General features: G+C 37.5%; 1 protein-coding gene across 1 annotated transcript in view; it reads left to right on the plus strand.

Annotated features, from left to right (window-relative positions):
* RPTOR (regulatory associated protein of MTOR complex 1) overlaps positions 1-27236 on the plus strand; it is a 478109-nt gene that overhangs the window by 327872 nt on the left and 123001 nt on the right. The window contains exons 11-13 of the mRNA XM_058165601.1: positions 12517-12618; positions 18010-18093; positions 19167-19277. Coding sequence (XP_058021584.1) covers positions 12517-12618; positions 18010-18093; positions 19167-19277 — 297 coding nt within the window. The remainder of the gene's footprint in view (positions 1-12516; positions 12619-18009; positions 18094-19166; positions 19278-27236) is intronic.

Here is a 27236-nt window from a genome sequence, read left to right on the forward strand (position 1 = left end):
GATTCTAATATTCCATATTCAGATTATATACTGTATGTCTCTTTTGATATTGGCATGATTGAAGTGGCCAGATATTAATGGTGCCAATTTAATCTCTTCATCTGGTACCAAGCTTTTTCTATGTGTTTCAGCCATAATGATACCATTTTCTTAGTAATAATAAAGAAGAGGTTTGCCATTGCTTCTTCTGGATTTGATTTTAGAGTTCTGGGTCTATTATGGCTTGGCTTCATCTTAATTCCTAATCCATCCAAAGATGGATCCTCATCTTTCAGTTTTATTGAAAACGCAATCCTACCAGAACCCTTCTCAGGCACAGTGAAGCTACCAAGTCCTCCATCACATCAAGTGATAATCCTGGTAGGGGGAATTTTAAAAAGCTACTGATTATAGTAAGATAGTACCGTAAAATTTACAAACAATGTAAGTTTGAATCCAGGGGGGGCTGAGAAGCATACAGAAAGTCCTTGAGCCATGATCATAATGAAGCCTGCCCATTACGGTCACATGTTTGATGGCCATTAAGCAGGACAGCCTCACTTAATGACCCCCCACTTCCTGCTCTCCCTGATGCAGTTATTAAATTCAGGATATAGTTCTAGATGGCATACCGTATATACTCGAGTATAAGCCGAGTTTTTCAGCACGTTTTTTGTGCTGAAAAACGTCCCCTCGGCTTATACTCGGGTCTATACGGCTTATACTCGAGTTTTGTTTTTTTTTTAAGCCCCTCGGCTTATACTCGAGTATATACGGCTTATACTCGAGTTTTTTTTCTTTTCTTTTTTTCACATTTTACCGGACGGCGCGGGGAAGCCCTGCCGGTGCAGTGAGAGGGCGGGGCGGGGGAGCCGCCAGCCTTCTCAGCTGAGGGAGGGAGGGTTTCCCCAACCGGTAGGTGCCTCATTTCCCACCCTCGGCTTATACTCGAGTCCCCAGTTTACCCCAGTTTTTGGGGTAAAATTGGGGACCTCGGCTTATACTCGGATCGGCTTATATTCGAGTATATACGGTACATATCGCTCTCTTCTGCAATAACCTTGTGAGGTACGTGGACCTGACAATGAGTGACTGGTTTAAAATGTCTATGGAGATTCTCAGTGATCCAGGTCATGGTTGTCCCAAAGGCGCTTTTTCAAAAGGCAACTGGACTTCCTGGTTTTTCTTTGAACCAGAAAGTCCAGTTACCTCTTGAAAAAGCACCTTTGAGTGACTGGTTTAAAATCACCCAGTGAAGATGTCTGGGGAATACACTAAAACCCGATTCTCTGGGAGGGAGGTTTCTGATGTTCTCTGCCAGCTTCTCACAAGGAAACTTAATGGGGAAAATGACAGGAAGTCAAAAATCACTCTTGCTCCTACTGATTTTTTATCTCCCTGTGCTCATTCTGTTTTTCTATTTAGGTAAAGAAATATCTCTGAAACTATGACCTAACAGGGCACAGATAGATTAGTTGCCTATAAAATGATGCAGCAAGGAGAATATGTAAAACACAGAGCTTTAACATAAGGTCAAGGAACATAACTGAGCCTGGAATCATTCAGCAAGAATCATTCAAAAGCCTGGGAGAGATGGTGACTCATTCATAAGAATAGGCTAAGAAGAGTATACATACATGTTTAATAAAATAAAATAGAGGTGAAAAAAGGACTCAGTACAAATATATTATTATAGGGCAAAGACCATTCTAAACAGTGATGGGATTGAAAAATTTTTTTGCATTGAACTAGGAATGCAATTGCTGTACCTATCTACCTGTGTACCTAGCTGTAAAAGTGATGGTGTTTATTTTAATTTTTGCTCACCATATTTGCGAGAGTCTATGTAATAATGCACTGCTTGACAAAGACTGCAACATTTGGAGGTATTTGACTAGATGTATGATCCTAAATGGATGAAAATGCAATAGAGATATATTAAGAGTTTTAAAAAATGATATTACCAGCAGTGACAAAACTAATCAATGGCTTTTAAAAAATGAATTCTTCCTCTGCAAATAATTAAAATCTTGAACTTAAATTATTTCAAAAATAACTAATATATAATCTACTAAGCCATTTCAATGCTTTTAAAAACCATTCCAGTACAATCTGTACTTGGCATAAAGTATCTTTGAAAGATTAGTACAGATTCAAAACTATAGAAAAATAGATAGCATAGAGGTAGTACAGGTTCTTAGTTAACTGTAGTAATTGGGACTAGAATTTCTGTCACTTAGAGATGTAGTTGTAAAGCATGATACCATGCTTTAATAATTATATTTCATTACTAATTAATGCACACATTAATAATTAAAGATTGACATCCCAGCTGTCTCCAGTTGCTGTTGTTAAGTAAGGATCTCCTTGCAACTTCTTGCAAGTCGGTGGGGAAGCCGGCAGGAAGTTGCAAAACACAGGCTGGGATTTAGGCTGGCTGGCAGGCAGGTAAGTGGTTGCTGCAAAGGAGCGTGCAATGCAAGTGCAAGGAGTCTTGCAGTAGCTGCTGCCAGGTGCAGGGGGTGAGGTGAGGGACTGGCATGGTGCAAGAGCAATGAGTTTGGAGTAGCTGCTGCCAGTGATGCAAGGGTGTGTGAGGGCCTAATGCGGCAAGACGAGCATTGTGTGGCTTTGGGTAGGTGCGACCAGGCGCAGGAGACTTAGCAGAACAATCTTGGTCTTTCCTGTCAGTTTTGCCATTGATCTTCTCTTGTGGGAAGCCGGGTAGGGAAGATAGCAAATGGTGATGATGTTGCCATGGGACATTGCAGATGTCATATGTGTGAGCCAGTTGCCAAATACCCAGATTGTGATCATGTGACTGCAGGGGTGCTGAGCTAGCAAAGCTTTGAGGACCAGTGGTAAGTATCGGTTGTTCAGTGCCATCATAACTTTATAAACAGTTGCTAAACAAATAATTGTTAACTGAAGACTACCTGAAATAGTAATTTTAATAAATGTAAATAATCTAATTTAAGCAGTAAAATAAGGGAAGATACCCAACAAATCTCAGCTAACCAAACAAAATAATATACCATCAAAAACATAAAGTACTACAAAGTATTTCATCCCTACTCTCTAGTTAAAATATGTATTTATTGAAATTTAAAAATATTTGGGTAACACAGTTAAAAATCAGTAAGGACAAATTATAGGTAATGAACAATACATGAAGAAAATACTGTAGATAATATAGATTGTATGTCAATTTTCTATAGAGGAATCAAAGATCTTTTCCAATACGAAATGAATAGAATTGTTGCAGCTGTTACAATGTATATAGTTCACTATATCTTGAAGCAATGTATGGTTTAATAAAATGTAATAAAAACATCCCAAGATGAATTCTGTATGAATTATTTCCCAATATTGTTGCATCTTGAACATTGCTATTGCATAGAGAAACAAATCTGTTCATTGCAGTTTGAACATTTTGTAGAAGAGGAATTGCTCACTTTGGTAATCGTAACTGGAGCAATGTATCAACAATCAAACTTTTAATATCAATTATATTATTCAGAGGAAATTAATATATTTCCATTGGAATTCCTACTGTTCCATCTTAAAATTTATATATATATAACAACAGAGTTGGAAGGGACCTTTGAGGCCTTCTAGTCCAACCCCCTGCCCAGGCAGGAAACCCTACACCATCTCAGTCAGATGGTTATCCAACATTTTCTTAAAAATTTCCAGTGCTGGAGCATTCACAACTTCTGCAGGCAAGTCGTTCCACTTATTAATTGTTCTAACTGTCAGGAAATTTCTCCTTAGTTCTAAGTTGCTTCTTTCCTTGATCAGTTTCCACCCATTGCTTCTTGTTCTATCCTCAGATGCTTTGGAGAACAGCCCGACTCCCTCTTCTTTGTGGCAACCCCTGAGATATTGGAACACTGCTATCATGTCTTCCCTAGTCCTTCTTTTTATTAAACTAGACATACCGAGTTCCTGCAACCGTTCTTCATAAGTTTTAGCCTCCAGTCCCCTAATCATCTTTGTTGCTCGTCTCTGCACTCTTTCTAGAGTTTCAACATCTTTTTTACATCGTGGCGACCAAAACTGGATGCAATATTCCAAGTGTGTGGCCTTACCAAGGCATTATAAAGTGGCACTAACACTTCACGTGATCTTGATTCTATCCCTCTGTTTATGCAGCCCAGAACTGTGTTGGCTTTTTTAGCAGCTGCTGCACACTGCTGGCTCATATCTAAATGGTTATTCACTAGGACTCCAAGATCCCTTTCACAGGTACTACTATTGAGCAAGGTACCACATATACGGTACCTGTGCATTTTGGGTTTTTTGCCTAAATGTAGAACCTTACTTTTTTCACTGTTGAATTTCATTTTGTTAGATAGTGCCCAATGTTCAAGTCTGTCAAGATCTTTCTGTAACTTGAGCCTATCTTCTGGAGTGTTGGCTATTCCTGCCAGCTTGGTGTCATCTGCAAATTTGATGAGTTCCCCATCTATCCCCTTGTCCAAGTCATTGATGAAGATGTTGAAGAGTACTGGCCTAAAACAGAGCCTTGGGGTACTCTACTGCATACTTCCCTCCATGTGGATGTAGTTCCATTGAGGACTACACGTTGAATGCGGTTGGTCAGCCAGTTACGAATCCATCTGGTGGTGCTGTCTAACCCACATTTTCTACTTTATCTAGTAGTAATTTATGGTTTACTTTATCAAATGCTTTACTGAAGTCCAAGTAAATTATATCGACAGTATTCCTCTGGTCTACTAATTTTCTTATTTTGTCAAAGAATGCAATAAGATTAGTCTGGCATGATCTGTTTTTGACAAACCCATGTTGGCTTTTGGTTATTACTTTGTTTGCTTCTAGGTGTTTGGTGATTCGTTGCTTGATTATCTTTTCCAGAATCTTCCCCGGTATTGAGGTCAGGCTGATAGGTCTGTAGTTTCCTGGTAGTTTTCTCTGTGATCATGATCTAAATCTGCTTTGCATACTAACTCATATCTAGTTTCTTATGATTGCATTGTCTAGAAAATTACCCTTTAGCAGAACTTTAAAATCAAACAAATTTTGTAGAAGAGTAGACAAGCAAAACTTTAAAAATTACCAAACTGATAATATAATTTTAAATAGGATAGTGGGAGTAATAGTGGGAGATCACTGTTACTCAGAGGCATTTTAGTATAGTTACTTTATTTCAGATACATTTCAGTAATCTGATAATATTATAAATAATACAAATATGTGTCATTTGCAAATCGTAACTACTTTGTTTTTACACTTATTTATATCCTGCTTTAAAAATAAATGAAATTAATATGCTAAATTTGTTGAGCATTAAAAATGAATACTAAAATGAACAGTGCTGACACCATTAAACTAATGCGGAAAACAAATCTAATTGAAGTACTGAAAAATGTCTTCCAAAATATAAAGATTTCCAATGCTCATCTAAAGATGGGATTAAAGGAAACTGGCCAGATAATTCCTGAACTATATCGCTGTTAAAAAGAAACACTTTAACATCATTTAAATTTTTATATCTATATAAAATCTTCCATCTTTATTATTTTTGCAAATAATACAAGGTGGCAGACATATCCAACACACTGTCTTACTTCTATTCCCCCCCAAAAAAACAACAACCCTGTAAGGTGGGGTGGGCTGAGAGAGTGACTAGCCCAATGTCACCCAACTGGCTTTCATGGTTAAGGCAGGCCTTGAACTCACAGTCTCTTTCTTTCTAGCCTGGTGTCTTAACCACCAGACCAAACTGGCTAAATATCTTCTAAATCTGAACAGAGCTATGGACAACAGGTTTAGATAAACTCAACACCATTCTCTCTGTTCCACAGAAAAGTGTTTTTTCCATTGCAGGAAATCTAAATACAACCATTGTTTATCATGCTTCCTCATTACTGTAAAGAAACTTCCAAGTATGAGATATGAACCAAGGGTGGGATTCAGCCAGTTTGGACCAGTTCGGGTGAACTGGTAGTTGTGACGGTTAGTTGCCCAGGCGCAATCCCATCCTATATCGCCATGTTTTTGACGCAGCATGCATGTTGCGAGCGTGCGCGCATGCTCACATTTTCAATTCTGGGCGAACTGGTTGTTAAATTATGTAAAGCCCACCTCTGATATGAACATTATTTTGTCAGATTTCCCTCTCCTTCTGCTACAATAAATGTGAGAAAGAAAGGTATTGCAATGTGATGTAGATAAAAAGTTGGAGGCAAGGAGACATCTAGGCAATGTCGGTGTCACCTCATTTGTATTCAGAAGCAGAATCCAATGAATTAATTTGGGTTCATTCAGTCAGTGTTCTAACCTTTTTAATACTACCTGATCGCATGGAACTTGCCATTTTGTGCTGCTCATTCAGTGACTCTATTACAGTCACTGAATTTATTTTTTCTTATATATTCTCTGTTCTTCAGTTTCAGAAACTTATGCACTTAGTGGCTTCTTTCACATTTTATACCAAATTGTTGGATAGGATGTGTCCTTGATACTCATTTCCAAGATTGCGTGTAGTTGAATATTCTACCTGCTTGGCAGTTATTTTTGAATTGAAAGTAGACAAATAGAGCTACATCATTCCTCGTTTATCACATCTTTCACATTCACTTTAACATTAATATTATAATATATTAAACATTTAAATATTATAAAACTTTCCATTTTCTTCTTAGTATCTTTTAGTAATAATGCCATGATGTAACACAGAGATGTTTGTGCCCAGACGACACACTGCATAAGGAAAGATGGAATGTTTTATCTTTGTATTTAAAAAAATTACAAAAATTACAAAAATTACAAAAAAGAAAGAAAGTAGACAAATTGGACGATGAGGAATAAATAACAGTGAATAAAATAGGGTCAATTTGTCACTGAAATTAGCAGCAAATAAACTGACTACTGTATCAGGAACTAAATAGTAGGAAAGTCAGATTGCTGGCATTTATGACTATGGATTTATAAGTAGAATATGGATAGGAATACACTGAATATTAGAGGTCATCAGCTGTATCATTTCAAGTTTCCAGGAATGTATCATTTAAATGTTTCCAGTAAGAAAAAAAACAACAATATTTAATGGCTACCCAGGGTACTTTTTTAACTGCCTTAGAGCTACTTGGCTTTATATGTTGTACGAATTAAAGCATGGTAGAATGCCAAGCATATGCTAGTATAATACCATAATATATGCCATGGTTTACAAATAATGGAAAAGCATTCAAAAAAGGAATTTGAAACCAAACAATGCAGACTAACCTCTGAATTCTAAAAAGTTGGGGACAATGGAATATTCTTGGCTTTGCACCAAAAAGTTAACAGTGTAGACACCAGATGGGTTTCCTATTCCAAATCCGCAATTCTAGGCTAAGTCCTTCGGTATGGATTTGCTAATTGCATCTGATGGGGGGGAGAGGATGACTTTATTTGACGGTCGTCTAAAAATGTCACCTGTCATTTTGTTTCAGAAAACAAAACAGGAAAAAACCTAATCCATTTTCCTTTTGAAAAGGTATCTCAAATGAACTCTGACAGCTCTTTATAGCCTCTCCAATTCAATTGAAAATATTTTAATGAGGAAAGCATGCCCTAAATAGTTTTTTTTATGCAGCCAATGCATGGAAAAGAAAATGAAAAAAAAATGGGGAAAGTCCAAAATTGTTCATACTATTCTGCTTAACAATGTGAAAGAAATTGCCTTTGTAAATGCCTTCAGTTTGTCCAGAAACAGGTTTCTAAGGACACTGGAAACACTACTTCAGATAGTTTTTAGTAAGATAAGTAGCCTATTATTATTTTTAAGTAACTGGTTTTTACAAGTAAAAAATGTTTAGTAGACATCCTATTAGTTTTTAGACAATCATGTTTTTCAGAGACTGTGGATCTGCACCTAAACTCATAAAATTGCTGGAAAGAGGAGGGCAGTGTTTACTGCTGCTAATGGATGGCATTGTAATTATCCACTGGTAACATACTAAGGAGGGGAAAAATATTTTATGACCCATTAGGGAAGGCAAGTCTATTTTCCTGCCTTCTTAGCAATACATCATGATCATCAACTCTTCTTCTGTCTGAAAACCAATTATTTCCTTGCTGAATTAAGTGCACCCTACATGTTAGGCATGTAATATATTTATAAAAGGAAGCACAGGATGATTCATCCATTGTGCAAAGAATTTTCAAGTCACTGCCAAACATAGCACTGCTGTTGGCATGGGAACTTTCCATTTGTCAGAAGCAATTTAGCCATAGTAATCCATTAACATGTATCACTTGAAGCAGCCACCTGTTATTTATTAATTTACTTACTAAGGCGTCTGTGCCACTAATTATCAGGGGCTTTAAGTGGCTTACAGAATGGTGCAACAAAGGTTAAAAATAAAAATAAAAACTGCAGCACATAATCGCTGGATTTGGAAACCCCAAAACTATGATTGTGCCATTCCCAATACCTTTTGTTGTTGGCTGTGGCTGCTAATCACTGGATTTCAAAGATGAAATGAACAGTAGACATCAGCTTAATTATAGTTGGCAAAACTTTATTATTTCTATTTATTTACATCAGAGACCCATTCCTGATCAACCATGACAGATGTGAGAGGCAAACCATGGCAAAAGTCCATGCTGCACCACTTTTAGTAGACAGATTTTTAGCAGTCTTTCCCCTTTCCTTTCCAGATTCTGTGATTTAATATGAAAGGACTTTTGAAGATGGGCACTGCTCAGTAATGCATCCAGAGATATCCTAAGGCAGGAGTCCCCAATCTCTGGGCCACGGCCCAATACCAGACCGCAACTGAGCTGCATGAGTGGTGGGCTGGTGCACATTCGTAGCTCAACTTCTGCAAGTCAAGATGCACACATGTGTGCTGACCCACCATTCGTGTCAGTCGAGCTGCACGCGCATGTACAGCGGCCCATCACTCATGTGGCCTGGTTCCCCTCTCTCCTTTCCTTATAAATGGAGAGGCGTTGACCTACAAATCCAGCAGATACATTTTTATTCAAAATCTGCTATCTGTTAATTAAAGCAAGTGACAGGAAGATAGCCAGGATAAATTACTAAATGCATATGTTAGATGGTTCATCCTGATGTTAGAACTCAATGAACTGTCATATTTGTCAGCCTTACCAGGTAGACCTGACAGGAAACATGATCAGATAAGCTAATTCTGCTTTAGTGTAAAGCTACATTAATAGAATCTTGCAAGTCTGAAAGTACTATTCTCCCATTGATCCCTTCATTCTGAGCCCCTTTCCCCGCCTGCTATATAGCTGTGGGCTGTACTATCTCTTACCTGACCATTCCCTAGGCCACATCTCTTCACCCCATCTCCCAAGGTCCTTCCCATCTACTATTATAATATATCAGATTGGCAGAGCATAATACAGCTAATGTAAAATACATACATCGTTCCTTGTACCATTATGAAGGCCTATCACATGAAAAGACAGCAATTAGTTTTAGTTATAGGAAATTCCCAAAACAAAAAAAACATATGAAGTTTACTATCCAGTAAGACTTAATACCTCTCCACTTTCAATTGTCCCATCCCTCCTTTCACCAATGACTTTCATTCTGGTACAGCCAAAAATTTTCTGTCACTGTTCCATTGTCTCCAAGAATCAATTGCAGGGGTGAAATGCTCCTGGTTCGGACCGGATCTCCCAATCCGGTAGCAATGGCGGCGGGTGGTTTGGAGAACTGGTAGCAAAAATCCCTGGCCCCCCCCATGCCCAGCTGAGCAGCGCGATCATCAGAGGTTTTTTTTTTTTTAAACTTTTAAAACCATTTTTTCTTCAGCCGAAAAAATACTTTTAAAAGTTAAAAAAAAGCCTCTGATGGTTGCGCGGCTCAGCTGGGATCATCAGAAGCTTTTAAAAGCATTTTTTTACAACCTCTTCAGCCAAAGAGGTTATAAAAATGCTTTTAAAAGCCTCTGATGATCAGGCAACTCAGCTGGGATCACCAGAGGAGGCTTTTAAAAGCATTTTTAGCACATTTGTAGAAAAAATGCTTTTAAAAGTTAAAAAAAAGCTGGCCACGCCCATCCAGTCACATTACCACCACCACCACCAAGCCACGCTCACAGAAGCGGTAGTAACAAATTTTACATTTCACCCCTGTTCAGTTGTGCAATTCTGTCTTTAAATGTAGCTCTGGCTTTCCCAGATCTAAATAAAAGGGCAATTACTGTATACTTCCCGATAGTAGTCAAGATCTATTACTCTCCTTAAGGCTATGGCTTGCAATACCAAACCAAATTGGAGATAAATATCCATTAGTTTGGGACAGTGGTGGGTTGCTACCAATTTGAACCGGTCCAGGCAAACATGTAGTGGTGGCGGCGGGAGACTCCGCCCACCTGCTCAGATGCTTCTGCGCATGCGCAGAAGCGCCGCATGCACACACATAAACGCGCAAGTGAACCGGTAGCATTGGGATTTGGAACCTGCCCCTGGTTTGGGAACTGAAATGTACTCACATATTATTTCTTGCCCTATAATGATTCAATAATCAGATTCAATAACCATTTTGTGAACCCAGAAATGAAGACATGATTTGAATGTGCTTTTATTAACTTTTCCATGGAGTCCTATGTCTAAAACTAATGCTATTGATTTCCCATTGTTACATTATGTTATGTTCCATGGTATTTGCCTTTGTGATGTATCTCTTAGATTTCAAATGATGTTTCAGACCTGTTAAAGAGCCTATTGTTTTTATAGGGATAATGTTCTCTATGGCTGTATAAATGATTGTAACACAGCATTCTTTTCACTGCTTGCTAAGACAGCAGCCTCCAACCTTTTGGGCCAGTTCTGTGGAGAGAGATTTTCCAGTGGACCAGAGGGGGTGTGGTTTTATGTGCTGCCTGCATCCTGCGGATGGAGCTTTGCTTGTTTGTGCGGCCCGGTTTCTGGCATGCTGCAGCCTGGTGCCGGTCCACAGACCGGGAGTTGGGGACCCCTGTGCTAAGAATCTCCATCAAATGGGTTAGGGGGATTGTTTTGTGAATGCAATGATTGATAGATTTGGATCTTCTTCCTGGACATTACAGGATTAACATTACTGGTAATCCTTTAAATGAACATGAAAATATTTTTGGTCATTTTACTCATTATGGTTTTGGATACTGTTGATACTGATGTCTCATGAAAGTATTACTCCATTGTTCATGGCAACTGGTTTATAAGATTTAGTGCATTTTCATTTAATGAATTATAAACATATTGCTGTAGACGTTTTGTTGTATTCTAAATTATAAAAAAAGATTTCAGTGTTTTATACTGCTTGAAAAACATGGCTTGATTAAACAACTTGAAAACATTTTAAAGAAATAATGCAAATATAATGCACATTAGTAGATAAATAAAATCACAGCTGCCATTCAGTTTTATTTCCACCTATTGATAGGCTGAAGGAGGCACTATATGTGTCTAATCGTTCCCAAGAAAGAACTTCAGGTCTCCTTAGGATCACATAATTTTAGGAAAGCACATTACACAGGTTGCTGCAAACTAATGGTACACATTTCTATATATTAAAGGGCAATCAAATCAGATTAGGAAAAATGTGGAAGCTTTTCATTAGTAAGAAAATAATCAAAAGCTTCCTTACGTTTAGGGAGATATAGTCTTTAAAAACCAAACCTAACCAGGAAAGCGTACATTTTGCCAATGAGTGATGCCCATGCTCAAATCAGGCATCCAAAACTGGATGGTTTTATTATTGCTGAATAATTTTTGCTTTCAACAAAAAACATTCCATGCATAAAAATGCATTTAAAAAAGAAACAAATTTGTATCTGTGCAAATTTAACTGCTTTTCTTAGCATAAATTTTGCTTAGATTAACCAGTGTTTTCCAATTGCCTCTACTTTCCTTAGCAATAGCAATAGCAATTAGACTTATATACTGCTTCACAGTGCTTTACAGCCCTCTCTAAGCGGTTTATAGAGTCAGCATATTGCCCCCAACATTCTGGGTCCTTGCTAGTTAAATCATTTTAAGTCTGAGCAATTAATCCCAGCAATCTTTTAAAAATTTACATTGAACAAATTTTGGGTGATGCTATATCAAGGTAACTTTTAAAGAGTTTATTTTTAAATGTCTTATATTTAGTAAATAAACAAAATTTGGATTTTGGAATGCAGGTAGCCCTCGCTTACAATCACAATTGAGCCCAAAATTTCTGTTGCTAGTCAAACATTTGTTAAGTGAATTTTGCCCCATTTTATGACCTCTCTTGCCACAGTTGTTAGTGAATCACTGCAGTTGTTGAGCGAATCTGGTTTCCCCGTTGATTTTGCTTGTCAGAAGGTCATAGAAGCTGATTACATGACCCCAAAGCACTTCCACCATCATAAATATGAGTCAGTTGCCAAGCATCTGAATTTTGATCACGTGACCCCGGGGATGCAGTCATAAGTGTGCGGTTGTAACTTTGAAGGATCAGTAAATGAACTGTTGTAAGTCGAGGACTACCTGTATATTTGTTGGCAAGCAGTTTAGCTTGATTCCTATCCATTGTTTCCTCTATAGCACAGCCCGTTCTTTGCTGAACAGCTTACAGCCTTTCAAGTCTGGCTAACAATGGGAGTGGAAAACCGCAATCCTCCTGAACAGCTCCCTATCGTATTGCAGGTGAGTTGTCTTGACAGCCGGCTGGACTACTAGCTTAGCTGAGGCTGCTGAAATGTGGGCAACCAGCCAGCTGCAAATTTGTCTGTCTATTTATGGACATGCCTTTCTATGACTTCTTTGCTCTTTGCCAGATGGTGTTTGGGTAAATAAATTACATGGATGGCACTGGAGACTAATTGGAGCTCATTGTTTGCTGGGCTTTTGCTGATACAGACACATTACACGCAAGCAAAATCCCTTTCCCCACCTAGCCACATGCTTTCAGTTAAGCATAAATTGATATTGTAGAACTATTCGCCTTTTTGCTAGAAAATTTCACTCGGCTGTATAGTCACAAAGCTCTTGTTCCAAGCAGCCAGGTTTGAGCCATACCTGGCCTCTTACCATCCATAATGCAGTGGCTACTGGTGACAAGAGGGCCTGGTAAGGAGAAATATCCCCTTGTTAGTATTAGGTGAATTTCTTTTTTTTGCTCTACACAAACAGAAACAAGAAAATATTCCAAATGACATGTTCACACTCCAGGTCAGAATCTGGGGAGAAATGTTTTTGGCAAGAAAATAAAATACTATCCGTTTTCTCTTCAAGTCTGCCTAATTTCTGTATACTTCATCATTGTTCCTGAAGTTGAGAAACAAAGTTATACACATTTAATAAAAATATTAAAATAGACAATTTACATTATTATTATTATTATTATTTGTTCGATTTCTATACCGCCCTTCTCCCGAAGGACTCAGGGCGGTGTACAGCCAAAAGTAAAAACAGACAATACAATATACAATTAAAATACAAATTAAAAAACTTATTTTATAATTGGCCTAAAAACTTTAAATATATAAAACTAAAACCCCTTAAAATTAATAATAGAAAATTTAAAATTTAAAATCAATAAAATTGATTTATTGTAAATAAATGATTTCATAACCAACATGTTCACTTACTACATGTGTTATCTAGTACATTTAGTATCTAGTATATGACTATAGTTTATTTTGAAACACATTCATCTTTGCTCTTTTCCATATGCTGGAAAAGCACCATCATCATTGTAGAAATTTACTAAGGTTTACAAAAATGTCACAATTTAGTATCCAACTTTTCACTGTTTCATCAGGCAGAGTGTTCAACAAAGTGGGAGGACTAGGTCTAGGTCCCCTAGGTCTCCCAGGTAAATAGTTCCTCTGATAAAGTTTTCAGGTCATTATATGATACATTCAGGATTACTGAGGTGCAAAGTCTGTTCCCTAATTTTTAACTGTATTCGGTTTATCAAATATTCCTCTAAGAATAAACAGCTATTGTATTATTCAGTTGTTTTTTTAGAATTATACATTTATGCTGGAAATCTTATTTGGTTATAATACAAAGCAGTTCTAATTCTGACAGGAGCTAGATTAGTAGCTATTGCCAACATTCTTTGGGGATATTTGGTTTCCCTTTCCCTTTCCTCCCCTCCCTCCCTTCCCCTCCCTTCCCTTCCCTTCCCCTCCCCTCCCTTCCCTTCCCCTCCCTCCCTCCCTCCCCTTTCCTTTCCTTCTGCCAAGAGGAATAGGGTTACATTATTGTACCTATTCAAGGGCATCCATTTTCATCTTGTATAATGGGAAAAGACTTTCAGTCCCACTTAGCAGCGCTGTCATGTAATATGGTTGACAGCGTCATCAATCATTGTGAGTCCGACTCTTCATTTTCTACAGTTTCTGTAGCCTGGGAGTTTGTTGTGGTGATAGATGGACAGTTTATCTCTGACAAAGCAGTGAGACAGACAGATTTCTTGTCCAGCAACGGATATGCTGAATGACTTGACAGCAAAGAGCTGTACAGATAATTAATTTTGTAGCAAAACTGAAATGCCCACCTGCTTCTTCAGGAACAAGGTGATCACACCACTGCAAAAGCTAACAGAAAGATAGAGATTCATTAAAGCAAGTACAATCACATTGTTTCATCAAATTTGAATTACTATGCAATTAATTAATTTGCTCAAAAAGGCCCCCCAAAGGGCATTTTTATGCTTTCGGCATAATGCCAGGTTCCTATGCAAAAGGTTTTTCCAGCCACAGAAAACAGCTTTTATAAATAGCTTTCTTTGACTTTTTAAAAACAAATCCCTTTAGAATCTCTGTTCTCTTGGGAGAAGCATGACACAAACAGATTGCTAAAGCAGAGAGGGGGATGAAGTGGCACATGGGTGGTGGGGAAAAGTTTGGAGCACCTTAATCCTCAGGGAAGGATTTGCGTTCCAGGCTGTATCTCACACAGCTCCGTAGGATTAGTAGTTGCCCTGTGGAGACAAAGCCTAATTGTAGATGCAAAGGGTGGTTTTGCTTTAGTCACCGGTACTGGCTCTTTGACCTGTGCTAGCTTGTAATTTTAATAGAAAATCTCCATGTATGTATCCAACGTTGTTAGTTGATAGTTTGATATTTGCGAATCTACTGAATGTGAGTGTGTGTGTGTGTGTGTGTGTGTGTGTGTGTGTGTGTTTGTGTGTGTGTGAATAAAAATCTTCCCTGCCTGTTCTATATATTTCCCTCTCTTGTCCCCAAAACAATTGTTCTTATTATTGTACAGGACTCAGAGGTTGATGCATAAGAACTAAAACCAAACTAAAATATTCATTTTGATTGTGCATTAAATAAAAAATAATTAGATTTTACTACATCCTATTTCACAAACAAAATACTGATCCTGAAAATAGTTCTATATCCATTTCTATAAATGAATATAGCTTTTCTTATGCAGTTGTGAAAATATTGTTTCTGAAAGACTGAAGCTTTCCCTTAAATTTTCCCTTTGATTTACTGAGTGTCTAGACTGGAGCATGGGCTTTTCGCTTGCCTGGGCAGCATTAAATGAAAGGAATTGTCTTCGACTGCATAAAATATACATAATATAGTTAATGTACATAAATATCACTAAAATTATATAATAATGTTAAAAATTTATAATCTTATAGGATTGCATTATTAGCTGTCCAGGGCCACATGTGGCCCATGAGCCACAGGTTAGAAATACCTGGTTTAGAGTATAAGTGCTTTTTAAATTGTTTGTAAATGTTGCCTTTTGTATGATAGCCCAGCCATAATAAGCTCTTAACTGAAATATTTTCTGTGTTGGTATGGGTGTATATACTTGGAAAAGTATATCTTCCACAAAATAGAATCTCTCATTTCAGCTGTTGAATAGAGAGCCCTGTGAAAGGATAGGATAGAAAACACTGGCACTTATTAAAAGCCCTGACATTAAAATTACAAGACCTGCATCACAGTGTTATCATGTCAATGATTCATTACAGTTTTTACCCGGTAATAGTAATAGAGTTGGAACAGACCTTGGAGGTCATCTAGTCTAACCCCCTGCTCACGCAAGAGACCTATACTAGGGATTCGAACCGCCAAACTGCCAACCTTTCTGATTGACAAGCTCAGTGTCTCAGCCATTGAGCCACCTAGCCAGGCCTAGCCACCTACCTACCTAGCCACCAGTGGTGGGTTGCCCCCGGTTCGCACTGGTTCTATAGAACCAATAGTAAAACCTGCGGGAGGCTCCACCCATTGACCCAAATGTCATCAAAAGTGATCTGTGCATGCGCAGAAGAGCGTGCGTGAGCGGAGGGAGCATGCGCACATGGGCATGATGCGAACCGGTAGTAAAAGTTAATAGAACCCACCCCTGCTAGCCACTTACCAGTCATATCACTATACAAGTATACATAATACGTAACAATACACAATAATATCAATAAATGATAAATCAAATACAATAGTTGATACTACACCTCACTTAGTCAATATTGCTATTCTCTTCCCTTAAGGCCTTTGGCATAACTAGGTTTTTAAAAGTTTCCAGAAGTTCATGAGGAACAATTTATTTTATCAGTCCACTCTCCTTTGACCTTTTTCTTTCTAGCTGGTGAAAAAGAAAAAAAAATCAGCTTGCTCTTTAATAGTACATTAATTTTATATTTGTTAGAGTGCAGTCTTTAATATAATATGAGATAGACATCAGAATTCAGGAGACAAGAATGAAAGTGAGAAAAAGTGCCACTATTAAATAAGAATGAAGAACATTGTATAATGCATAAGTGTTGAGACAACCTAAAATTTATGATTCTGATCAAGAATCTTACTAAATTAAAATAGAGGTGCATAGAGTACATGTGAATCCCAAAGCTATAAATCCAGTTGATTTTTCCAAAAGTGGTTTCTGAATTATAATTTTCTTTTGACAGAAAGGCAAAATTCTGACATATGTAGGGGAATAATCTTATTAACTGTGTTTAATTTAATTTAAATTTAATCAAACATAATGTTAGCTTTGCACTGGAGTGCAATCCACAGCTCACCACTCAAAGTTAAGTGTGGAACTTAGATCAGGAAAGGTTGATATATCCCTGACTTCAAGCAGAGTTAGGTTTTAGCCTCCTAATTTGAAAGGTGCAATGTCATTCTCCCACATTAGGGAGATCGCTTTCCCCCCAGAAGCAAGGTTAATTGGTTGTGGGACTAAAGAGAGAGCGGCCTAGCTGCCTGTTTTTGACATTAACAGATTGCTAGCTTTTTCTGTGACAGCAAATTGAAAGCTAAAGAATCATCTTATTATTTGGAAACTAAGAAATTCACCCTCTGGCTTGTGTGCAGTTTCTGACTTTGAATAGAACACTTCTCTGGTTTTTTTTTTTTTAATTTTGAGTGGGGTGGAGAGGAATGGAATTCATCATGTATTTAAAACGGTAAAGATAAGGGGTTATGGGTTTCATATCTGACAGTGGATAAATGCCTTATGCAAAAATATATACGATTAGTGGTTCCATTTCTTGAACTGTATTCATTGTGTATAGTCTATTTCTGGTATTTTGGGAAAAACTGATTTGGGCAGCCTGGATGTGCAGATTGTTACTTGTTGACTGCATGTTGCCTTCTCCAATATAATTGCAATACCTTGATGCCATTGTGCCAGGAAGTGAAATTGTCACTCTTTTTGTGTGTTTAGAAAATGTGAGATGGCCATAAAGGGAGCTTTAAGCCTTGCAAAGCCACTTATTTGACACATTAAAATGTCCCAAACTCCCCACCCACACACTTGAGCCACATTTTCTGATTTGGGGAGTTCAGGGGCAACATGGTATTGTTTTTAACTTCTCCAATTAAAAAAAAGAGAGCAAACAACAGCCAAAACGTTTGGTCGTTTCCCCTTCAATAATACTATTCTTTAAGCCTTGGCCTTTGCAGTCCACAGGTAGGAAGCAATGGCAGAATGTAAGTCTCAGGTCCAAGATCATCATCCAGGCCCAATCACAAAGCTCTGAAATCCAAAATAATTGGCCTTGTGTGATTTTGTGGGGTTTTTTTAAATGGCAATTCTTCTTTTCTCTGATTTTTACAGGTGTTGCTGAGTCAAGTGCATCGGCTACGAGCTCTTGATTTACTTGGCCGTTTTTTGGATCTGGGTCCCTGGGCTGTTAGCTTGGTGAGTCCATATTACAGCCTTTGTCCTGAAAAAGGACAACATATATCAACATATGTGTCTGATGAATTTATTCTTCCTTGATGTGTAAAATAATGTCCCATGAGAGACGGCCTCTATGTATCCCGCAATTGGATGTCCTCAGGTCACCATAAATCAGGCGCTCAGAATTTGACCAATTCTGCACATGGTTGAGGATCTTGTTATCTGCTGCAATTCCCATCGTTGTTCAGCCTCTTCCATTCCATCTGAAGCTGGGCCTAACGATATTAAAAGGATGTAATTTGACTGCTCAGGCACTTTCCTTGTGGGCGTGCTGATAATGTACAATTTCCTAGAATAAAATGAGAATTAGAAATAGAAGACCTTCCAGCTATTATAATTTTTATTCACACAAGGACTGTCTAGACCTTAAAAGGAGGCACCATGTAAAAATCGGAGCTATTCCAGCTTTGCTTTTTAATTGAGAAAACAAGACAGGAACTTTGAAAACTGCAGTGTTAAAAAGAAAAATAAATCAGGAGAAAAGGGAAAGGATGTGGGCAGTTAAGAAATAATAATTATGTTTGGGTTTTGTGTATATCTGAATATGTTTAAGAATCTTAAGGAGTGATGCAATTTAAAGATTCGCATTCAGTATTTCTATCAAAATGTCACTTTCCCTATTAGGAAATCCATTGTTAATTTGTGACTAGATTAGAAAAAACTTACTCTACAATTCAGAACTTTTGTGGTAGTGATTTTCCAGACAGAACAATTTTCCGTGTCTCTAAACATCACGATCCAATGAAAGATGTGCTGTAATTTTTCATTTTTAGCAATAACAAACCTGAATGTGTTCCAAATTGTCATATGGAAAACTACCATAGTACATTAAGTTCTGAACAAAAATGTATCAATCAACTTTGGGTAAAACCAGATAATTAAAATTATTGCACAGCATCTAGGAATAATGTTGACAAGAAACAAATATGTAGATATTAGCTGTTTAATATCTTTACTGCCAGAGGTGGGGGCAGGAGGTTCTTGATGTCAGCCCTATATTTATATCCTTTCTCAATTGTCTTTTCTGTTAGGCTTTATCTGTTGGCATTTTCCCCTATGTTTTAAAACTGCTTCAAAGTTCTGCTCGAGAACTAAGACCTCTTCTGGTTTTCATCTGGGCCAAAATCCTTGCAGTGGACAGTGTGAGTAACCATTAAGTGTTAATTGACCAAAAGGCAAAATATGATACAGGGAGTCCTCAACTTACGACCATTCATTTACTAACCTTTCAAACCATTCACCAATAGTAGAAAAGGTGGCTTGTGACTGGTTTTCACACTTAGGACCATTGCAGTATCCCCGTGGTCACATGATGAAAATTCAGGCGCTTGGCAATTGGCATGTATATGACAGTTGCACTGTCCTGGGATCAGGTGATCCACATTTGTAACCTTCCTAGCCAGCTTCCAATAAGCAAAGTCGGTGGGGGGGGAAACCAAGTTCACATGATGCACTTAACAACGGCACTAATTGACTTAACCACTGTGTCAAAAAAAGTCATAAAATGGGACAAAATTCATTTAACAACTGCTTTGCTTAGCAAAGGAAATTTTGGGCTCAATTGTAGTCGTAAGTCGAGGACTACCTGTAGTTGTGCAGGGTTTTCGGTTTCATCTATAAAAGGTGCTTCATAGCACATGGGGACATGAAGATTGCACTTGCTTGCAGCTCTTTAAAGCTCATGGGAAAAAGTGTTGCTTTAAGATGTTGCAAAGAGATGTTATATTGAAACTTCCAGACATTCCAAAGCACAGCCTTATAGAAAACTTTGGAAGGAGAAAGTTCTCCTTGCAATGATTGCTTGTCTAAAAAGTGAGAAGGTTTGTTTCCAGATGAAGTAAGAGCAACAAAATTAACTTTGTCTCGTGGTTGGAATTTAACTTTTGGGTCTGCTGTTTTTAAAAAAATAACAGCTTTTTTTACATCTTTTACTCTTTAATTGGAAATTGAATGTTATTACCTGACAATAAATTTAAACTGATTTCTACAAGAATATAGAAAAATTGGGAAATCAAATTATAATTTTTGTAATATAAAACATTTTTAAACAGTGAGTTATTCCTCTGGGGAATTACAGCATTATTGAAGACTATAAAATACCCATTATTAGGCTATCAGCATTTAGGGCCAAGGAGTAGAAAATACATAGTTCATGAAATTTTCAAGCCTGGGCATGACCTCTCCTCTCTAATCTATGCTGAAGTTTAAATAAATAAAATTCTCAAAGTCCAAACCATGTTTGCTGGTTAACAGATAAGACAGTAATCTAGACAGCTTAGTCTATTTTGGAATGAGTTCCTTCAAGTAATATATATAGGCATGAAAATAAACCGTGCTGGAAATATGGTCATCATAGACAATAGTGAAGTGCAGACTCTTCATTTTTCTCTGACTACCTAATGGCTTTGTAATCTAATAGTTTTATCTATTCTACATGCGTCAGTTTTTTATATATGGACAAATATTCATTTGCTCTTCATATACTTCTCTTGGTCTGCCTGTCCATGTTTACAAATGTTTAGCATACAGTGCACATTAAAGTAATTGCAAATGAAAATTATTAGCTACTTTAAAAATTACAACATCAAAAGCTATTTTAAAGCCTAAAATTCTACATGTAGTTGTTGACTGGTTCTTTATATTGCCTTGTCTGATTAATGCTCATAAGCACAAGCAGCAGCCATGATCAAGCACTGGCATCTTTTCCTGTTAATCTAGAGTTATGTTTAGTGTTATTAAATATATTTTGAATAATGTTTTAAAAAGATTTTAGACAGCAAAGAAAATGAGAAATTGTCCTCAACCTGTTTCCGGGGGGGGGGGGGGGAGGAGAGAGCTTATCTTTGATGAATACTTTTGTTTAGCTGGGCAATCAAACCTCCATGTATAATTCAAAATAAGAATATATTCATTGAATAAGCCATGCAACACTGTGGAGATCTATAACAACAATAACATTTATTTGTGGGAGTGGAGGACATAATCTCTTCTTTGAAAATGGGACCAAGAAGAGTATAGTCTTATTTATTCAAGCTATGCTTTGCTGCCCAATACTAGGAAACGTAAGAGGACAATTTATTTGTAATATTGCAATACATTGCAACTGAACACATTGTTAATTTCCCTGACAATTTATCAGAGTATTTTAAAAGAAGCATGAAATGTAATATTTGAAGAGGAAGGAGTAAAGATGTGAGGAAAGGGAATTGTGATACCTGACCACCACAACCCACAAGCCACCCAGAATTGCTTGGTAGCAAGATGGGCAATACACAAATAAATTAATAACAATAAAATAATAAACGGTCCTCTTATAAGGTTCGGGCCCTGATGAAGGCATTTCTGATGTGGCCAGTGTCTTCCAGAGCTAGTTTTTTTTTTTTAACACTTATGTCAGGGAATGATAATTGCAGACAAATATCCTAGGAGCATGACTAAGTGTATTACCTCAGTTGCTGCAATCAGTCATTAGAAACTGGTTTGCTGTATTTGCCATGAGAAAAATATTGCAATTAATTGTTGTTCTGTAATGAGTAATAGTGCAATAGAATAGCGCAATAAAAAAAATCAAATAGTAGAATTAAGGAAAGGTGTTACAGAGATATTCTCAAGTTGCTGTCCAACTACTCCTATGCTCTAGTCTAGACTAATGAATTACAAATTGAGCTGTGATTCAGAAAATGCTCAGTTCATATCTTTTGTCTGTATGAATTTAGCGCTAGACAGATTAGTTTCTCTCAGCTATCACATGTAATTTAATAATACCTTAAGTCAATATCTTAAAAGGTTGTTCTAAGAAATACAATGTCTGGAAGTGCTTGATACTGTAGAATTGACAAAGCATAGTGGGCAAGAACCTAAATATTCTAAAATGAAAGTATAAATAACACAAGTTTAAAACAGATTTGGCTTGAGCTTGGTTCAGTTAGAACTGTGTCTTCACTATATACAATTATTTTAAAAAGTATTTGTCCCTTTCATATTTTCTGAATTTTTGCATATCTTTGTTGCTGAATATTATCAGAACTTCATATGGCTTATTGAAAGATAAAGGAAATCTAAGTGAACAAATAACACAACACAAAAGATTACAAAGACTTTTTCATACATTTTCAATGCATGAACTATCCTAACTGCTGATGGCGTGCAAAATATCTGCACTGAATAGAAACTGTGAAGTTCAAAACACCTACTGGTACTTATTTTCTTCCTGTTAGCTTTTAATATGTGTTTTCCCTGAACACAGAAGTATCTCCTGCTCTTTATTCTTTTGTTTGCCGGATTAACAAAGAATTTGAAATGCAGAAAGGGAAGGATTTTTATATTTATGCAATAATACATATTCCTTTAGTATCCTTAACAATTAAAGTGTTTTTCCATTTAATCAGTAGAAATACAAGTTTCTCTTCTGTATATTTTTGTGCGTGCTTTGATTTAATGTCTACATGAACATTTCATTCTTTGAGTATAGTTGGTCTCCCATGCAACTTAAATAAAAAATTTTCATTGGAAATAAGCAGAATTTTCTTAAAAAAAATACAGCCTGTATATTTTTAATGAAAATAATGAATTTGCTTACTTGTGTATAATTCCTGAAATCTGAGTTTCCTTTTGAAGGCTGCTATTTTCATTCATCAAAGTCAGGAAAAGAGAATTGAAAAGAGAATAAAAAATTTTCCCTAGTTCTCTTAAAATGCTTGGAAAACACTGGTAGGCTTTCTGACCCAAAGTGCTTTTTCAAAAGGCAACTGTACTTTCTTTTTTTTTCTTGAAGATGTTTAGCTTCACATCCAAGAAGCTTCTTCAGTTCTTGGATGAAACATCTTCAAGGAAAAAAACAAACGAAGTCTAGCTTGCCTTTTGAAAAAGCACCTTTGGGACAGCCATGACCTGGATGGTTGAGAATTTCCATAGACATCTGGTAGGCTCTGAGTTTCTTCTGGTACTTTTTGTCTCAGGGCAATGACACTGAGAGAATAGTCACAGCCCATCTCCACTTCAGCTTCCAGCCTGGCACTTGTAAATCCATATCCAACCTTGGTGGTTCCCTCTTTGCAGTTCTTCCTCCCTTGCCCTCTGTCTTAATTCCCTCAACAGGTCAAGTAAAAGGGTCAGAGTTTTCGTAGATTTACATGAAAACAATGTAAGCCTGCTTGGAAAAGCCAAGCTTGGAAGGTACTCCCTTATAATCCATTGTCTTGGGGGGGAGTCATGACCCATACTTTGAGAAAGACTGTCATGGATAGTCAGTCAATAAATACAACTATACTCAAGCAATGATCAGTGCCTGAATCAAATTTATGTTCAGCTTACACAGAAAAATGGCACATCACTAAAAATAGTGGCTATAATAAAAGAAGCATAATTGATGCTACACATCCATTTCTGATGGCACATAAATTTGGGGAGAATTAATACATCATACTAATAAGAGTGGTGTCAGTGTGATGCTTATAATAAATAAGTGAGAAACAGTATGGTATAAAGCTGTACACTTTCAAAAGGAAAAACGGACACTCTTTAAGTTGTGTGTCTAAGTATCTGTGAAACGTCCTTCAGGCAGAAATTGTAAAGAGTAATAAGATGTCATAACCACTGATAGCCTAATGAAAATGCATATGCATTAACAATCCTTAGAGCATAGGCTTCCATAGCAGAGCCATCTTTTTTCAGATGACATGAGGCCTTGTGATTCTGTTAGGAAACTTCAGGAGTGAAATCCAGCAGGTGCTGACAGGTTCTGGAGAACCGGTGGCGGAAATTTTGAGTAGTTCGGAAAACCAGCAAATACCATCTCTGGCTGGCCCCAGAGTGGGGTGGGAATGGAGATTTTGCAATATCCTTCCCCCAGGAGTGTGGAGGAAATGGGGATTTTGCAGTATCCTTCCCCTGGAGTGGGGTGGGAATGGAGATTTTGCAGTATCCTTCCCCTACCATGCCCACCAAGCCACATTACACCCACCAAGCCACGCTCACAAAACCGGTAGTAAAAAAAATTGGATTTCACCACTGATCTCCTTTCCTTACCAATTAGTAACTGATGTGCAACACTGTTAAAAAGAATCCAAACATAAATAGTCATTTCAACCCTAAGTCTCTCAGGGCAAAAAGCTCAACTTTCTTTCGTAGCTCTCTGTAATAGGCATCATTAATTACCTCAGCAATGGAATATTGTATTCTTCTTCATTTGTATCTTTCTTAGCTTCTGTCTTTTGACAGTTTTGTCCTACCTTTCTTTATGCCTTATTACATATTAAAAATGCATTGGCACTGCTCCTGAACTGCCTATTATTTTATTTATTATTTTTATTTATTTATTTATTTTTCTCACACAGTATATATAAGCATAAGCATGTAATAACTATACAATATATAAGTATATATATAAGTATGAGTATGTAATAATTATATTAATTGGATATAACGAAAGGAAACAATAGGGCAGGAACGGAAGGCACGCTGTGCTCTTATGCACGCCCCTTACAGACCTCTTAGAAATGGGGTGAGGTCAATAGTAGACAGTTTTTGGTTGAAGCTTTGGAGATTTTGGGAAGTGACCACAGAGTCTGGTAGTTTATTCCAAGCATTAACAACTCTGTTACTGAAGTCATATTTTCTGCAATCAAGATTGGAGCAGTTAACATTAAGCTTAAATCTATTGTGTGCTCGTGTATTGTTGCAATTGAAGCTGAAGTAGTCTTCGACAGGAAGGACATTGTAATAGATGATTTTATGAGCTAAACTCAGATCATGTCGAAGGCGGCGTAGTTCTAAATTTTCTAATCCCAGGATTTCAAGTCTGGTGGCATAAGGTATTTTGTTGTATTTAGATGAGCGGAGAACTCTTCTTGTAAAATATTTCTGGACACGTTCAATTGTATTGGTGTCAGAAATGTGGTATGGGTTCCAGACAGTCGAGCTGTATTCAAGAATGTTTTATATGCTCTGGTTAGTAGTGTAGTGTTTTTGGAGAAGAAGCTACGCAAGATTAGGTTTACAACTCTTAAAGCCTTTTTTGCAATGTAGTTGCAGTGGGCTTTGGCACTTAGATCATTTGATATGAAATAATAATAATAATAATAATAATAATAATAATAATAATAATAATAATAATAATAATAATAATAATAATAATAATATGTATTATCCAAAAGGAAGATTCAAGTCAACTTTCTTTGGAATGTAACTTTTGCTTTTTATATAAATATATCTGTGTTTATATTCATTTGTCCTCTTTTTCTGGCCTTAATATGTCATCCCCAAAGCCTGAGCCGAGGTGATAATACAGGGTGTCTCAGGAAACAGTTGACAGTGGGAATTCTTGGAGGTATAAATTAGGCTGTTGCATTCTTGTTTATTTAATTCTCATCTCATGGGAAATGTGAGGAAAGTTCACTTCCAAGGGAAATTTTTCCTCATGGAAAAACAAGAGTATGTTCCATCCTCATTATTAAACACTAACAAAACAGTTGATGGTGTTTCCGTGGAGAACTGAAAGATTTGAAGAATTTCTGCTCTGCTTTCAATGTGCCCTGCTTCCGGATTCCCAGGAGGACCATTCCAGTTACAGATGGCAACCAAACTCTAACTGGCAAGCAATTTATAACCCTGTTTAGTTATCTCAAAGGTGCTTTTTCAAAAGGCAACTGGACTTTCTTTGTTTTTTCTTGAAGACATTTCACCGAAGAACTGACGACACTTCCTGGATGAGAAGCAAAACTTCTTCAAGGAAAAAACAAAGAAAGTCCAGTTGCTTTTTGAAAAAGCACTTTTGGGACAACCATGACCTGGATGACTGAGAATCTCAATAGACGTTTCGTTAGTTATTTGATTTGCAGGTAGTCCTCGACTGACAACCATTAGTTTAGTGACCGTTCCAAGTTACAACAGCCCTGAATATAGTGACTTTTGACCATTTTTCACACTTATGACCAATGGTCATGTGATCAAAATAAAGATGCTTGACAACTGGCATGTATTTATGATGGTTGAAGGGATCACATGATCATCTTTTGCAACCTTCTGAGAAGCAGTGTCAATGGGGAAGCCAGATTTACTTAATAACCATGTTACTAACTTAACTGCAGTGATTCACTTATCAAATATAGCAAGAAAGGTTGAATGTAAAATGCAGCAAAATTCATTTAAATAACTGCCTTGCTTAGCAATGATATTTTGGGCTCATTTTGGTCATAAATCAAGGACTACATATATACTTTGGCTTTTCTATAGGAGCTTAGGCAATGTGTATGTCTCTCCCCCTCCCTACATTTTTCCCCAAAACAACTCTGTGAGGTACGTTAAGTGAGATTAATTAGTCTAAAGCAGGGGTCCCCACCCCCCCAGGCTGTGGCCTGCTACTGGGCCACAGCCTGTTCAGAAGTGTGTTTGCATGCAGCTTCCCTTGCATGAGTGGCGGCCACGCAAGAGGAACCCCCCTCGTGCAATCAGGGGCACTTGCACTCACACACGAAACTCCCCTCTTGTGAGCAGTGGGGGCATGCACCTGCCAGTCACACAAATGGAACTATGCACAACACACTCACAGAATCATTCCCTCTCCCCCTTCACACCAGGCTGCCAGACCAGAAAGGTTGGGGACTGCTGGTCTAAAGCCATCCCATGCAGTGGCAAAATGTAAAATTTGTTACTACCAGTTCTGTGGGCATGGTTTGGTGGGGGGAGGGGTAATGTGACTGGGTGGGGATGGCCAACTTTTTTTTTTTTACTTTTAAAAGCATTTTTTCGGCCGAAGAAAAAATGCATTTAAAAGTAAAAAAAAAAACAACCTCTGATGATTGTGCGGCTCAGCTGGGCATGGGGGGTGGGCAGGGATTTTTGCTACCAGTTCTCTGAAGCACCCACCGCCATCGCTATAGGATCAGGCAATCCGGTCTGAACCGGGAGCATTTCACCCCTGATCCCATGGCTGAGGGGACTAATATGTGTGTTTCCCCCATTCCTATGCAACAATTACTATTACCTCTACATTAGCTCTAATAAATTCATAAAGAACAAACATCCACTAAGCTGGGGAGAAAATAAAAGAGGTAGGTTTGGATATACTATCAAAGATATTAACCTGTTCTCAATTTGTTAAT

Source organism: Ahaetulla prasina, chromosome 2 (genome assembly GCF_028640845.1).
Source record: "Ahaetulla prasina isolate Xishuangbanna chromosome 2, ASM2864084v1, whole genome shotgun sequence".
Lineage (NCBI taxonomy): Eukaryota > Metazoa > Chordata > Lepidosauria > Squamata > Colubridae > Ahaetulla > Ahaetulla prasina.